At 62.4% G+C, this 12,796-nt stretch overlaps 1 protein-coding gene across 10 annotated transcripts in view; it reads right to left on the bottom strand.

The window, feature by feature from the left end:
• Positions 1–12,796, bottom strand: part of PTPRF (protein tyrosine phosphatase receptor type F) — a 572,086-nt gene that overhangs the window by 93,018 nt on the left and 466,272 nt on the right. For all 10 annotated transcript variants that reach the window (XM_089780368.1, XM_089780367.1, XM_089780372.1 and 7 more), the window contains one exon: positions 10,646–10,756. In XM_089780368.1, the coding sequence (XP_089636494.1) occupies positions 10,646–10,756 (111 nt within the window). The remainder of the gene's footprint in view (positions 1–10,645; positions 10,757–12,796) is intronic.

The following is a 12,796-nucleotide window of genomic DNA, read 5'->3' as shown; positions in this document are numbered from 1 at the left end:
TAAGCTGGGAACCCCACAGGGCAGCTAGGGCCTGGGCCCAGCCCTCCGGCTCAGTCTGGTCCGGGCGGAGGGCCTGTGCCCTGCTGCGGGCTCTGCTTTCCCTGCCGTGCGGCCGCCTCACCCGGCGCAGGGGGCGTGTTCCGGGGAGCGAGGCACCGGCCGTGGAGCAGCACTCGGGGGAGAGGCTCTGGCCAGCCCTGCGCTCACAGCTCACGGGCGGGACACCAGCCTGTGCTGAATGGTCCCCTCCGACCCTGCCAGTCTCCAGAGCCACCACACCCAGCCCTGCCAGCAGCGCGACATGCCTCACAAATCCCCCGCAGCCTACGCACGCCCTTCGGCGCCAGGGCCCGAGCCCCGGAGGGCCACTGTCCTCAGGACACGGGGGGAGGGTGCAGCCACGTTCCCTGGCCGGGCAGCAGCTGGCTCGGCCGGGGCTCTCCAGCACAAGCAGGGAAGAGGAAGGCAGACCTGCCCCATGGACATGCAAGGGGCTCGCAGCCTGGGAGTCCCGGCATGCCAAGGGAGGGAGAACCCCGGAAGAGCAGGGGAGCTCAGCCTGGGGCCAGCGTCCTCTGCTTGCCAGGGCCCCAGGGAGCATGGCCACCTGCGCGGGGAGGAGGGAAGCCGAAGGGGCGAGCGCAGCTCCTGCTCCCCCCCCAGCTCAGGCAGCGCGAGGGAAACCGTCCCCCCACGGCTCCTCGCGCCCTGGGAGCAGCGCCTGGTCCGGGTCCGGGGCGGGGAGAAGGGAGATGCCCGCACACAGCAACATGCAGGGTTGGCCCGCGCCCGCTGGCCGGCGCTCGGCATGCAGAGCTGTTCTGTGCAGCCAGCATGCAAGCGGGGTCAATGCCAGCACCGAACAGGGAGCAGAGATCATCCGGCACGGCCGCCTGCCAGGGAGCCAGGGTCTGTGGGCCCCGCCCCGGGGGGCTGGCTCGCCTCTCCCTACTGGCCAAGTCCCATCTGCGTGGCGGGCTGGAGGTGGATAAGAAGTGAAAAGGACCAACCTTCTCGCTGATCTGAGAGATGGAAGTTTGGTTTGTTTGATGGCAGAGTGCGATGAAGATGAGGAGGGAATAAAAAAGACAAGGAAAAACACAGAGAGTAAAAACAGGCCAAGCTTCATCGGTTCGCACGCCACTGACACCACAAGGCCGGACCACACACAGCCTGGCCAGGCCGGGCGCTCCTCACCCCCCAGCGGGCAGCCCCTCCTCCAGCCAGCAAGAGAAGCTCAGCACACGCAACACACACACGCACACCCACGCCGAGCCCGGGGGGGCAGCGGCAGGCAGAACCACTGAGCACACACGGGGAAAAGCAGACACCCAGATCACGGGGGAGCACACGGGGGATAAATGGACAGCTTCTCCCCCGCTCCAGCCACAGAGCCAAGTGCGGCAGAAAGGGCAGGCGCCGCGGAGCTGGCCGGGGCACTGAGCTGGAGGGAGAGACAGAGCACCCCCCGAACGCGCGTGGAGGTCCCCGGCTTGCTCCTGCGGAGAGACAGCGAAAGGTTAGTGAGTCCCCTTGCGGACGAGGGCCGTGGCTTGCGTTGGCCGGAATGATCGGACTCCAGCTAGAGCGCCGCGGCCGGAACCGATGGCGGGAAGCTGCTGACGAGCCGCGCTCTGGGGGCGCGGGGGAACCTGCTTTTCAGAAGGAAGGTTGCACGTTAAATCCCAGCCCGCGGAACGGCGCACACAGCCGAGCAGCCAGTCGCTCCCGGGGCCACGGAGGGCAGGCGTGGCACCCACATGGGGTGGGCCAGGCTGCTCCCACGGGCCCCAGCACAGGCCTAGTGGGGGAGAGCAGCCCACGGCCGAGCCATCGGCCACTGGGGGGTTGGAGCCAGCAGATGGGAACTCAGGAGCAAGTGCTACAGGCAGAGATCGCCCCGTAAACGCCTGGCCTGACAGACCCAGCTGCTGCAGCCCGCCACGCCTGGCGTTCTCCATTCTCCCCGGCTCCAGCCACAGGCAAAGCCCCGCTCTGGCACCTTCCCGCCTTTCGCTGGGGCCGCCGGAGGCCGAAGGGTTTGAGCGCCAGCTGAGCTCGGTGTCCGGTTTTCGCCCGGACAGTCTGGTAACTGCATCTTCTGTCCAGCAGAAAACACAACAGGAAATACCGGACATGTCAAGTGTCAAGTGTCCCGTTTTTCTCAGACGGAAGGCTGGTGGAGACATTTCCCCTGCTGTCTCTGCCGGGGGGAGCGGGAATTTAAAGACGCAGCGACCTTTTTTTTTCCCCCCGCCATGTTCGGGATTTTTTGTGAAAGTAGCTGGCAACCCTAAGCTCATCTCAAGGAAGGCATCGCGCTTCTTGCCAGGCCTTGAGTTCAGACACCAGGTGGCGCCCACGCCAGCACCCAGGGAGCTGTGGAAACAGTCCCACCTCCCACGTGTGATCCCACGACAGGCAGCACCATGACAGAGACACGAGAGAAACACGTCAGTTCTCCGGAACCCTGTGATGTGCTGGCTGTCCGGGGCTCTCCTGCCCTGCTCATAGGGTTCAGGGCGGGTAGCAGAGCCCTGCAGGCGACAGGACGGGACAGCTCCGGGCGGGCAGCAGAGCCCTGCGGGCAACAGGACAGGACGGCTCCGGGCGGGCAGCAGAGCCCTGCGGGTGACAGAACGGGACAGCCCCGGGCGGGCAGCAGAGCCCTGCGGGCGACAGGATGGGACGGCCCTGGGCGGGCAGAGCCCTGCGGGCGACAGGACGGGACGGCCCCGGGCGGGCAGAGCCCTGCGGGCGACAGGACGGGACGGCTCCGGGCAGGCAGCAGAGCCCTGCGGACGACAGGACGGGACAGCCCCGGGCGGGCAGCAGAGCCCTGCGGGTGACAGGACGGGACAGCCCCGGGCGGGCAGCAGAGCCCTGCGGGTGACGGGACGGGATGGCTCCGGGCGGGCAGCAGAGCCCTGCGGACGACAGGATGGGATGGCTCCGGGCGGGCAGCAGAGCCCTGCGGACGACAGGATGGGATGGCTCCGGGCGGGCAGCAGAGCCCTGCGGGTGACAGGACGGGATGGCTCCGGGTGGGCAGCAGAGCCCTGCGGGTGACAGGACAGGACGGCTCCGGACGGGCAGCAGAGCCCTGCGGGTGACAGGACGGGACGGCTCCGGGTGGGCAGCAGAGCCCTGCGGGTGACAGGACGGGACGGCCTCGGGCGGGCAGAGCCCTGCGGGCGACAGGACGGGACGGCCCCGGGCGGGCAGAGCCCTGCGGGCGACAGGACGGGACGGCCCCGGGCGGGCAGCAGAGCCCTGCGGGTGACAGGACGGGACGGCTCCGGGCGGGCAGCAGAGCCCTGCGGGTGACAGGACGGGACAGCCCCGGGCGGGCAGCAGAGCCCTGCGGATGACAGGACGGGACAGCCCCGGGCGGGCAGCAGAGCCCTGCGGGTGACGGGACGGGACGGCTCCAGGCGGGCAGCAGAGCCCTGCGGACGACAGGATGGGATGGCTCCGGGCGGGCAGCAGAGCCCTGCGGGTGACAGGATGGGATGGCTCCGGGTGGGCAGCAGAGCCCTGCGGGTGACAGGACAGGACGGCTCCGGACGGGCAGCAGAGCCCTGCGGGTGACAGGACGGGACGGCTCCGGGTGGGCAGCAGAGCCCTGCGGGTGACAGGACGGGACGGCCTCGGGCGGGCAGAGCCCTGCGGGCGACAGGACGGGACGGCCCCGGGCGGGCAGAGCCCTGCGGGCGACAGGACGGGACGGCTCCGGGCAGGCAGCAGAGCCCTGCGGACGACAGGACGGGACAGCCCCGGGCGGGCAGCAGAGCCCTGCGGACGACAGGACGGGACGGCTCCGGGCAGGCAGCAGAGCCCTGCGGACGACAGGACGGGACAGCCCCGGGCGGGCAGCAGAGCCCTGCGGACGACAGGACGGGACGGCCCCGGGCGGGCAGCAGAGCCCTGCGGGTGACAGGACGGGACGGCTCCGGGCGGGCAGCAGAGCCCTGCGGGTGACAGGACGGGACGGCTCCGGGCGGGCAGCAGAGCCCTGCGGGTGACAGGACGGGACGGCTCCGGGCGGGCAGCAGAGCCCTGCGGGTGACAGGACGGGACGGCTCCGGGCGGGCAGCAGAGCCCTGCGGGTGACAGGACGGGACGGCTCCGGGCGGGCAGCAGAGCCCTGCGGGTGACAGGACGGGACGGCTCCGGGCGGGCAGCAGAGCCCTGCGGGTGACAGGACGGGACGGCTCCGGGCGGGCAGCAGAGCCCTGCGGGTGACAGGACGGGACGGCTCCGGGCGGGCAGCAGAGCCCTGCGGGTGACAGGACGGGACGGCCCCGGGCGGGCAGCAGAGCCCTGCGGGTGACAGGACGGGACGGCTCCGGGCGGGCAGCAGAGCCCTGCGGGTGACAGGACGGGACGGCCCCGGGTGGGCAGCAGAGCCCTGCGGGTGACAGGACGGGACGGCTCCGGGCGGGCAGCAGAGCCCTGCGGGTGACAGGACGGGACGGCTCCGGGCGGGCAGCAGAGCCCTGCGGGTGACAGGACGGGACGGCTCCGGGCGGGCAGCAGAGCCCTGCGGGTGACAGGACGGGACGGCCCCGGGCGGGCAGCAGAGCCCTGCGGGTGACAGGACGGGACGGCCCCGGGTGGGCAGCAGAGCCCTGCGGGTGACAGGACGGGACGGCCCCGGGTGGGCAGCAACGGCTCCCAGGCCACAGCCCAAGTTTGGTGGCGAGGGCCAGTAACACAGCGGCCGTGGCAGCTGCAATGTGGCAGGGATCCAGGCAGGGCTCCGTGGGAGGTGCCACAGACACAGCTCCAACCCCAAAGGGTCGCACAATGCCTGGCCCTCAGGATGGGCAGGCAGGTTCCCTCTTCTTTCAGTCCCAATTCTTTCAGTCTTCCCTCATAGCTCATATCTCTAGGTTTCCTCATTCTTGTTGCTCTTCTCTGGACCCTCTCCAATTTCTCCACATCTTTCTTGAAATGTGGTGCCCAGAACTGGACACAATACTCCAACTGAGGCCTAATCAGCGCAGAGCAGAGCGGGAGAACGACTCCTCGTGTCTGGCTCACCACACTCCTGTTCATGCAGCCCAGAATCACGTTTACTTTTTTTGCAACAGTCACACTGCTGACTCGTATTTAGCTTGTGGTCCACTGTGACCCCTAGATCCCTTTCTGCGGACTCCTCCCTAGACAGACGCTTCCCATTCTGTATGTGTGAAACTGATTGTTCCTTCCTAAGTGGAGCACTTTGCATTTGTCCTTATTAAACTTCATCCTACTGACCTCAGACCATTTCTCCAGTTTGCCCAGATCATTTTGAATTCTGACCCATCCTCCAAAGCAGTGGGAACCCCTCCCAGCTTGGGATCATCGGCAAACTTAATAAACGTCCTCTCTATGCCGGTATCTAAATCGTTGATGAAGATATTGAACAGAGCCGATCCCAAAACAGACCCCTGCAGAACCCCACTTGTTCTGCCCTTCCAGCAGGACTGTGAACTGTTGATCTCTACTCTCTGAGAATGATTATCCAGCCAGTTATGCACCCACCTTACAGTAGCACCATCTAAGTTGTATTTGCCTAATTTATTGAAAAGAAGATCATGCGAGACCATATCAAATGCCTTACTAAAGTCTAGGTATCCCACATCCACCGCTTCTCCCTTCTCCACAAGATTCATTATACTATCAAAGAAAGCTCTCCGATTGGTCTGACATGCGTTGTTCTTTACAAATCCATGCTGGCTGTTCCCTATCACCGTGTTATCTTTCAGATGTTTGCAGATGGATTCCTTAATTACTTGCTCCAGTATCTTCCCTGGCACAGAAGCTAAACTGACTGGTCTGTAGGTTCCTGGGTTGTTCTTATTTCCTTTTTTACAGATGGGCACTAGATTTACCCTTTTCCAGTCTTCTGGACTCTCTCCCGACTCCCATGACTTTTCAGAGATGACCGCTAAAGGCTCAGACACCTCTCTCAGACCCTGGAGTATTCTAGGTGCGTTTCATCTTGGGATCACCTCGCAGATCCCAAAGTGCCAGCTAGAACCAGGCCCTTTCCGCAGCCCGACAAGCAGAGAGACGGCTCCTGCCAAGACCAGGGAAGTCCAGAGCCGGGAATTCACCGGTCCCTGCTCATGCCCACAGGTGCATGCTGAGCTCCCAGGGACTCCGTGATTTGTACTGGGCCCTTGCTTGTTCACACGTCTGCCCAGCCGAGAAGTGGCAGGTTTGTCCCAGGGGAACTGAGACCAGGATGCTCTGGAGACACCAGGTGTACTCTCCAGGCACCAGCCTGTTCCTCCCCGCTTGTACAGCGCACACCTTGCCACGCACAGCGGCAGCGGCACCACCCTTGGTGCCGGGAAGCCAAGGGTCTGCGGCGGTTCGCTGGCAGAGTGATACACCCGCCTGTGCCAGCTCTCCAGAAGAACAGGGTTCCTCTCTCGAGCCCTCTGCTCTGAGCTGTGCCCTGGCTTGTCCCAGCGGCAGCGCCCACAGCTCTGGCTGCTCCTGCACCTGGGTTTTAGATCAGTAAAACATTTCAACGCTTCCTGCCATTGCCCCAGGCCAGCGTCAGTCCTGGGCTGGCACCCAGCCAGGCAGCCCACTTGCTGGGTCGGTGCCGTGGCCCCAGGGAGAGCCCTGCTCCGGGTCTAGAGGCGCTCTCCTGGGATTGCTGGGCCAGGCCGTCGCGGGCACTAGCCACTCCGTTTGGGTTCCAGGGTGAAACTCAGGAGATCAGCTCTTAGCCCCCAAGCAAATGTGAACCCCCCTCAGTTAAATGCCCTTAAATGCCCAAGCAGGGAGCTGGGCAGGTCTCACCACACGGCCGCGGCTGCTGAGCGGGCTCGCTCCGGTCGCTGACGCCCGCGTCTGATTTCTGTCTCTCCTCACGCCTGTAAGCGCGGGGCGTGTCACACGCTTTGGGGTGCCTACCCGACACCAGCCACGCCCCAAGGCCCAGCAAGTGGCACTGTCTGGCGGGGGGAGGGGTTCGCTTTACCCCTCCCCCCGTGGAACCACCTGGTGCAACACAAAGGTGCCCAGGACACACGGCTACTGCAGGCGCAGAGAACTCTGGCGGGCTTCGGGGGGCCGTTACTCCATGCAGCCCCCTGGCCAGCGGCTCCCTCGCAAGGAGGCTGAGGCCGGCCCCGTGGCAGGCCCATTGGCGCCTGGTGTGTAGAGGTGCCCAAGGGCTGTGGCACGGCTGTGGAGAGTCCTGTGCTGACGCATGAGCCGCCGTGTGCAGCCACATTGCTTCTGGGACCTGAGCCGTTATGCTGGCACACAAGGCACTGCTGGAATCCCCTGGCCTCACTGCTGGCGCCCATCTCCCCTCCGGCTGGCACGGCCCCTGCTGGGGCCTGGGCACAATCAGACTGTGCAGCCCAGGAGGAAACGTCGGGCACCGGCCCAGCCACTAGGCCCCTGACAGACTAGCAAGGGGCAAGCAGAGGGCCAGGCTGAGCACGTGGGCAGCAGGGTCTGAGCTCTCAGATGGCTGGGGAGGCTGTGCTATCTCTCTGGCCTGCAACGCCCCAGCCGTGGAGAGGGCCGAGCTCTCAGACACGCGGCGCAGGGCCCAGGCCTGCGGGGCTGCTTCTCAACTCGCTCAGCAGCAGGAAAATACCGGCCTGAAGGAAATGCATCACTGCCCTTTCCAAGTCCCTTGCAAACACGTCAACTTCTAAGGAAGTGCACCTGGGCGCCGGGCTGGCTCGGAAGGATTCCCAGCTCCGTCCGCCTCCTGTGTGTTCGTGGTCCGGGAAGGCCTCAGCGGCACCCAGAGACTCCTGCTCAGCACCCAGGAACCTCCTTTGTGAGCGCGAGGGATGCAATAAAGATGCTAATGAGCTTGTGCTTCATGACCCAGGCTTCCCACAAAGGATTTCGGGGGGAGGAAATGATCAGAAATGAGAAAGCCTAGGAGTGAGGGGAGAACAAACACGGGAGCTACTACAAAAGCAGTGGACTGTACATGAAAGCAGGCACAAGCACTTCTGAGAACTACCACGGCATGGAAATGAACCCCCCTGCTCGCAGACGCGGTCCTCAGCCTCGCTCTCCAGTAAGTGGCTAATTCCTTGGGCATTCCCAGTAATAAGGTCAATCATGAAACCGTCGTGTGGCGGTGCTGAAGCGGTACGCCCCCTCCTGTGCCACTTAGCATTAATTAACGTCTTCTCTAGCAAACACGGAGGCACTTTCCCAGGGCCCCCTGAAAGTTACTGATCCGTCTAACCAGCCACCACTCTGGGCAGACACGAGGGAGTCTTTGTATTCGAAAACACAGGCAAGGGATAATGTTTGATAAAGGTATAAACCTTGGAGCTTGGGTGGGCTGACTTGCTGAAGTCACTCAGGCCCTGTCTAGACTGCAGCGCTGGTCCGGGATCCCGGAGGGATCCTGAAATAGCAACGCCGTGTCCAAGGAACGTGTCTGCTTTTCCAAAACTTTTCAGAAAAGCGGACGCACTTTCGCCATCCCTTTCACCCTCGTTGGACGAGGAAGAAGGAGGTGTGCAAAGAGCACTTCTTTCCGAAATGTGCTGCCATGCAGAGGTGCCGAATTCCGGAACAGCCTCCTGTGAAAGTAAAGGAGAAAGAGACGCACAGTTTGCGTTCGGCAAATTGCGTTTCTTCCTCCGAGCTGACATTGCGGCGCAGACCTCGCCTGACGGGAGCAGTCTGGCACAGCGTTCGAGAGCAGCCACTCGGCAGGCCGGGACATGGGATTTCATCGGGTGGCGGTTCATGGCGCAGCCTGTTTTCTACCTAGGGCCGAACTTCGTCAGGGTGATGCAGGTGGGAGCCTGGCATGACACCGAGTCGGGGCAATGAAGGGAGGCTTGTTCTGGGGCGTGCAGCAAAGGAAAGCACTGGGAAACAACAGGAGCCGAGCACAGGTCGGAAGCATCCTCTACATGGAGCATCTGGAGCCTTTCGCCACGTGTACACCCATTCTCCTCCCCACGCCCCCGCAGGCCAGCCAGACCCTTCCATGGGCCAGATTCACTGCACTTCCTCCAGGCTCAAGGCTCCCTTGTAAGTGAAGGGCGAACACACAGCAAGGGGAACCAGAATGACTGAAGATGAAGTTTCTCCATCCCTAAAAGCTGCTGCATTCAGCGGAACGGCTGGCCTCCAAGCCGCATTTCTATGAACTGGGGCATGCTTCCTGGACTGAGCCTATGGCCAGGAAGGGAAACAGGCAGGTATTTGGCTAGAAGGCTACGTACCCCAAAGTCAGTGCACACCATTCTATGTGATCAGTTCCAAGGAGCAAGCTCGCTCTTGCCACGGGACTTGACGAGCTGGGTGCATTTTACCAGTGCTGGCCTGAACAATGAATCCACACGAATACCAGGAGCTTACAGCCACCCCCGGTTCTGCTGTCAGAGCCAAATGGATGGCTCCATCCCACCAAGAAAGCTCACGCTTCTGTGCCCCTTTCGCTGGAGACTTGAGTTTGCCAAAGATTCTTACAATCCAAATAATGCTGCAAGATGAACCCCCCTCTACCCCCCCCAGAAAGCAAAGAATCCAGCACAAGAAGCTGCACCTAGAAGCAAAGAAAAGGATCAAAAGGCCCAAAGCGACACCTAGAAGCAAATGCAGAGCGTGAGACGTGTTATCTTCATTGCGTCCTCGCCGAGCAAAGCACTTGGAGCATCCAAGAGTGGCGGGGGCAGGGATTCTCAAAAGAGAGAGAGAGAGAGAAAGGAAATGTTATTTACCAACAATTGTCAGCGTCTCGAGTTACTATGTGGAAATAAAGTTGAGTTCTAAACACCTGCCAAGAAACCATTAGGGAGCAGCCAGCCCCTGGGGCAAAGCACAAACCAGTTTCCAAGGGTTTCTGACCTGGCTGCGCCAGATCCCAATCAGCAAAGCACTTTTTCCCTGGACGAACGAAACAGAGTTAATCAGCTGTTTAAAGACCCTCCGCCCCGCCCCCTTCCAAACTTGTAATTCAGGGTTATTTCATTTTGAAAAAGAAATTAACCCAGAGGTCAATCCGCCGTAATTTCTGTGTTCTGAAAACAACAGATGTAAATAAGCAAGGCAATAACCATTAGAAAGTGGCTTCTTCGCAGCTAATGTTCAGTAGGTTCTTTGAATGTATCTTTAATACCCACAAGATCTTGTGTCTTTACTGCAGACACAAGATTGACGGAGACAGATTCAAAAAGCAGCTCTGCTCTCTAGCTTTTAAGGCTAAATGTTCTAAAGCAAATGTCTAAATAGCTGCTCATCCACAATTGACAACCTGCGTCTTAGCAGGAGAATGGGACTTTATTTTAGACTTCTCTGAAGATTCGTCTTTCTCCAGGAGAGACTGAAACACCCCTCCTCCACCTCAGTAATTGCCACAAAGTTAAAAAATGCAAAGGAATGAAGATCCTGGCCCTAACTCAGTTGTTTTGACAACAGAAGATCCCACATGCTTGGAGAAGATGGATTTCCTTGTCTTGCCAGTCGGAGTCAAGCCAACTGTTATTCAGAAATGCATTAGGGTTGAATGTATTTTATCTTGAGCAAATGGCCACTCAAGTCACACAATGCACCCAGCGGCAGAGCAGCACAGACAGGGCCACGTTCTCGGCCAAGCTGCCCCGTCCCACACGGAGAACGCCCCTTGGACAGCAGCTGCTCTTACCTCGAACATACAGGTTAGCTGGAGCGGAGTAGCGGGTTCCTGCGCTGTTGGTTGCAACACATTCGTATTTGCCTTGGTCTGACTCCTCGCTGTTCTCTACTTGCAGAGCCCCTGTGCACAAACAGACGACACAGAAAGCGGGTTAGGCAAGGCCCAGCACGAAAGAGCCTTCTCAAGAGGCAGTTCCCCTGGGCAAAGTGCACCGCCACCTGCTGCCCTGGGCCCTGTCTGCTGCCCAGGGGTCCGTGCTGGTGCCAGAGGCCGGTGCGGGTGGAAGTCAGTGATTGCTGCCTTTGCGATTGACACTGGTGTGCACTGCTCTGCTGGGGACAAGCCCGCCCCACGCTCACTGCAGCCGGCACAGAAGGGCTCCTGGCTGATAAAAGGCCCTTTAACAAATGCTTCAGATCCCATTGTCCCAAGGAAAGCAGCTGACCAGAAAGCAGCCCCACCCCTGCTGGTTTGCTTCTTCCCCCTCCACAGGAGGGGCTGCTGGGAACAGAACTGGGGCTTCTCCCACAAAGCCCTCAACAGCTGGGCCTGTAGCTGCCTCCTCGCGCTCTCGGCTGGCCCCCCGCTCACCTGGCCTCAGCGAGGATGGACAGTGCGCACGGATCCCTTTGCCTTACGCCCCCAAGCCCGGCGACAGGTGAGGCCTGCCGAACGCCCGAGGGACTCTCCCACGACCGGAGTCTATCCCCCCTGCCCAGGCGGCCCCCACACCCCCCTCCAGCTGCAGTGGCGTCTCCCACGGCCAAGGCGGCTCCCCACCGTGCGTGGACAGACCTAGAGCTGGCTGCAGGCAATGCCGGGGGGGAGGGGGGAGACCATGGCAAAGCCCAGAATCCACCTGGTAACAAACTGAGGCGCCTGCAGCTGTTCCGGGCAAATGCGCAGCCTGGCCCCACTGCTCTGCCTGGCTTCCCACGCCACCAGGCCCCTGCAGCGGGCGGGAGGGGCCTGCTCACGAGCCACAGACTCCAACTAGAAGACACATGAACCCCTCTGCTTGTGAGGATCTGAACCCATTCCCAGCCGCCGCGGTCCCACGCAGCCGCGGAGAGCAGCGCCGAGGACCGCTCCCGGCCCCTCCGCTCCGGTGAAGGCCAAACTCGGGCTCCCCCATGGTTGGAAGAGGCAGGAACCGGCTGTGAACCCGCCCCGCTGAGAAGGAGCAACCGAGAGCGCAGCGGGAACGCGCGTCGCGGAGAAACGACCCATCGGCCTGGAGACCTGCCACCGCACTGCGACGACGCACAAAGCCTCCCTGGGACAGGGCGTGGGGGGCAGGGCTTCAGCAAGGGCGAGAAACGTGCCTGCTGCCATCGATGCAGGGCCAGGCACGGCTCCAGGGCCCGCTGCCGAACTCGGGCCAGGCTCACGCCGACAGCAGCATGGCGGGCAGGGAGCTGCCAGCCCCGGCAAGCCGAAGAGGAGCAGACGCGCGAGAGGCAGAAGGTCTGACTTGCTAGCGTGTCCGGGGCTCCGGCTGTAACCTGCTAGTGCTCTGTCCACCTCAGTATTCCAGGGCCTCTGCCCCAGCCCGGCCGCGCTCGCTGCTGGAACCCTCCCTCTAACACTTTGCCTATTTTACCCCCTCGCAATTGCCTCCTCTTCCTCCCCAGGGGCGTCTGTGCCACAGAGCAAGCGCCGCACCGCAAACAGCCTTCCAGCTGGGGGTGCACGCCCGGCGCCGCGCTGCTCCCCGCCTTCCCAGGGACCTCTGGGGAGCTCTCTCGGGGCAGGGAGCGGCGGGAAGGGGGAGGACTCGGCTGGCATTCACCAGGAAGCGAGCGGGTTAAAGGGGACGTCTGAGGGTAACCGGCGAGCGGCTGGTCTCACGTGACGCTGTCCTTTCCGCTCAGCGAGCCGGAGCCAAGGGCTTTGTGCTGCCCAGCCTGCTGTGCGGGTAGCCTGGCACCGGAGGTTCGTAACATTTCTAGCTAAAAGATGATGAGAGCGGCCAGGCTGCGTCAGACCAAGGCCCATCCAGTCCAGGGTCCCGCCTGCCCACAGTGCCCAATGCCAGGGCCCCAGACGGAGGGAACAGAACAGCCAGTGCTCCCCCTCCCCCCGTTGCCCATTCCCAGCAGCTGGCAGTCAGAGGCCAGGGGCGCTCCAAGCCTGGGTGCAGCCGTCGGTAACTCGTGT

This window comes from Pelodiscus sinensis, chromosome 9 (genome assembly GCF_052426305.1).
Source record: "Pelodiscus sinensis isolate ZL-2025 chromosome 9, ASM5242630v1, whole genome shotgun sequence".
NCBI classification, from domain to species: Eukaryota; Metazoa; Chordata; order Testudines; family Trionychidae; genus Pelodiscus; species Pelodiscus sinensis.
Note: the sequence above shows the minus strand (reverse complement) of the source record. Positions and strands in the feature narration are given on the sequence as shown.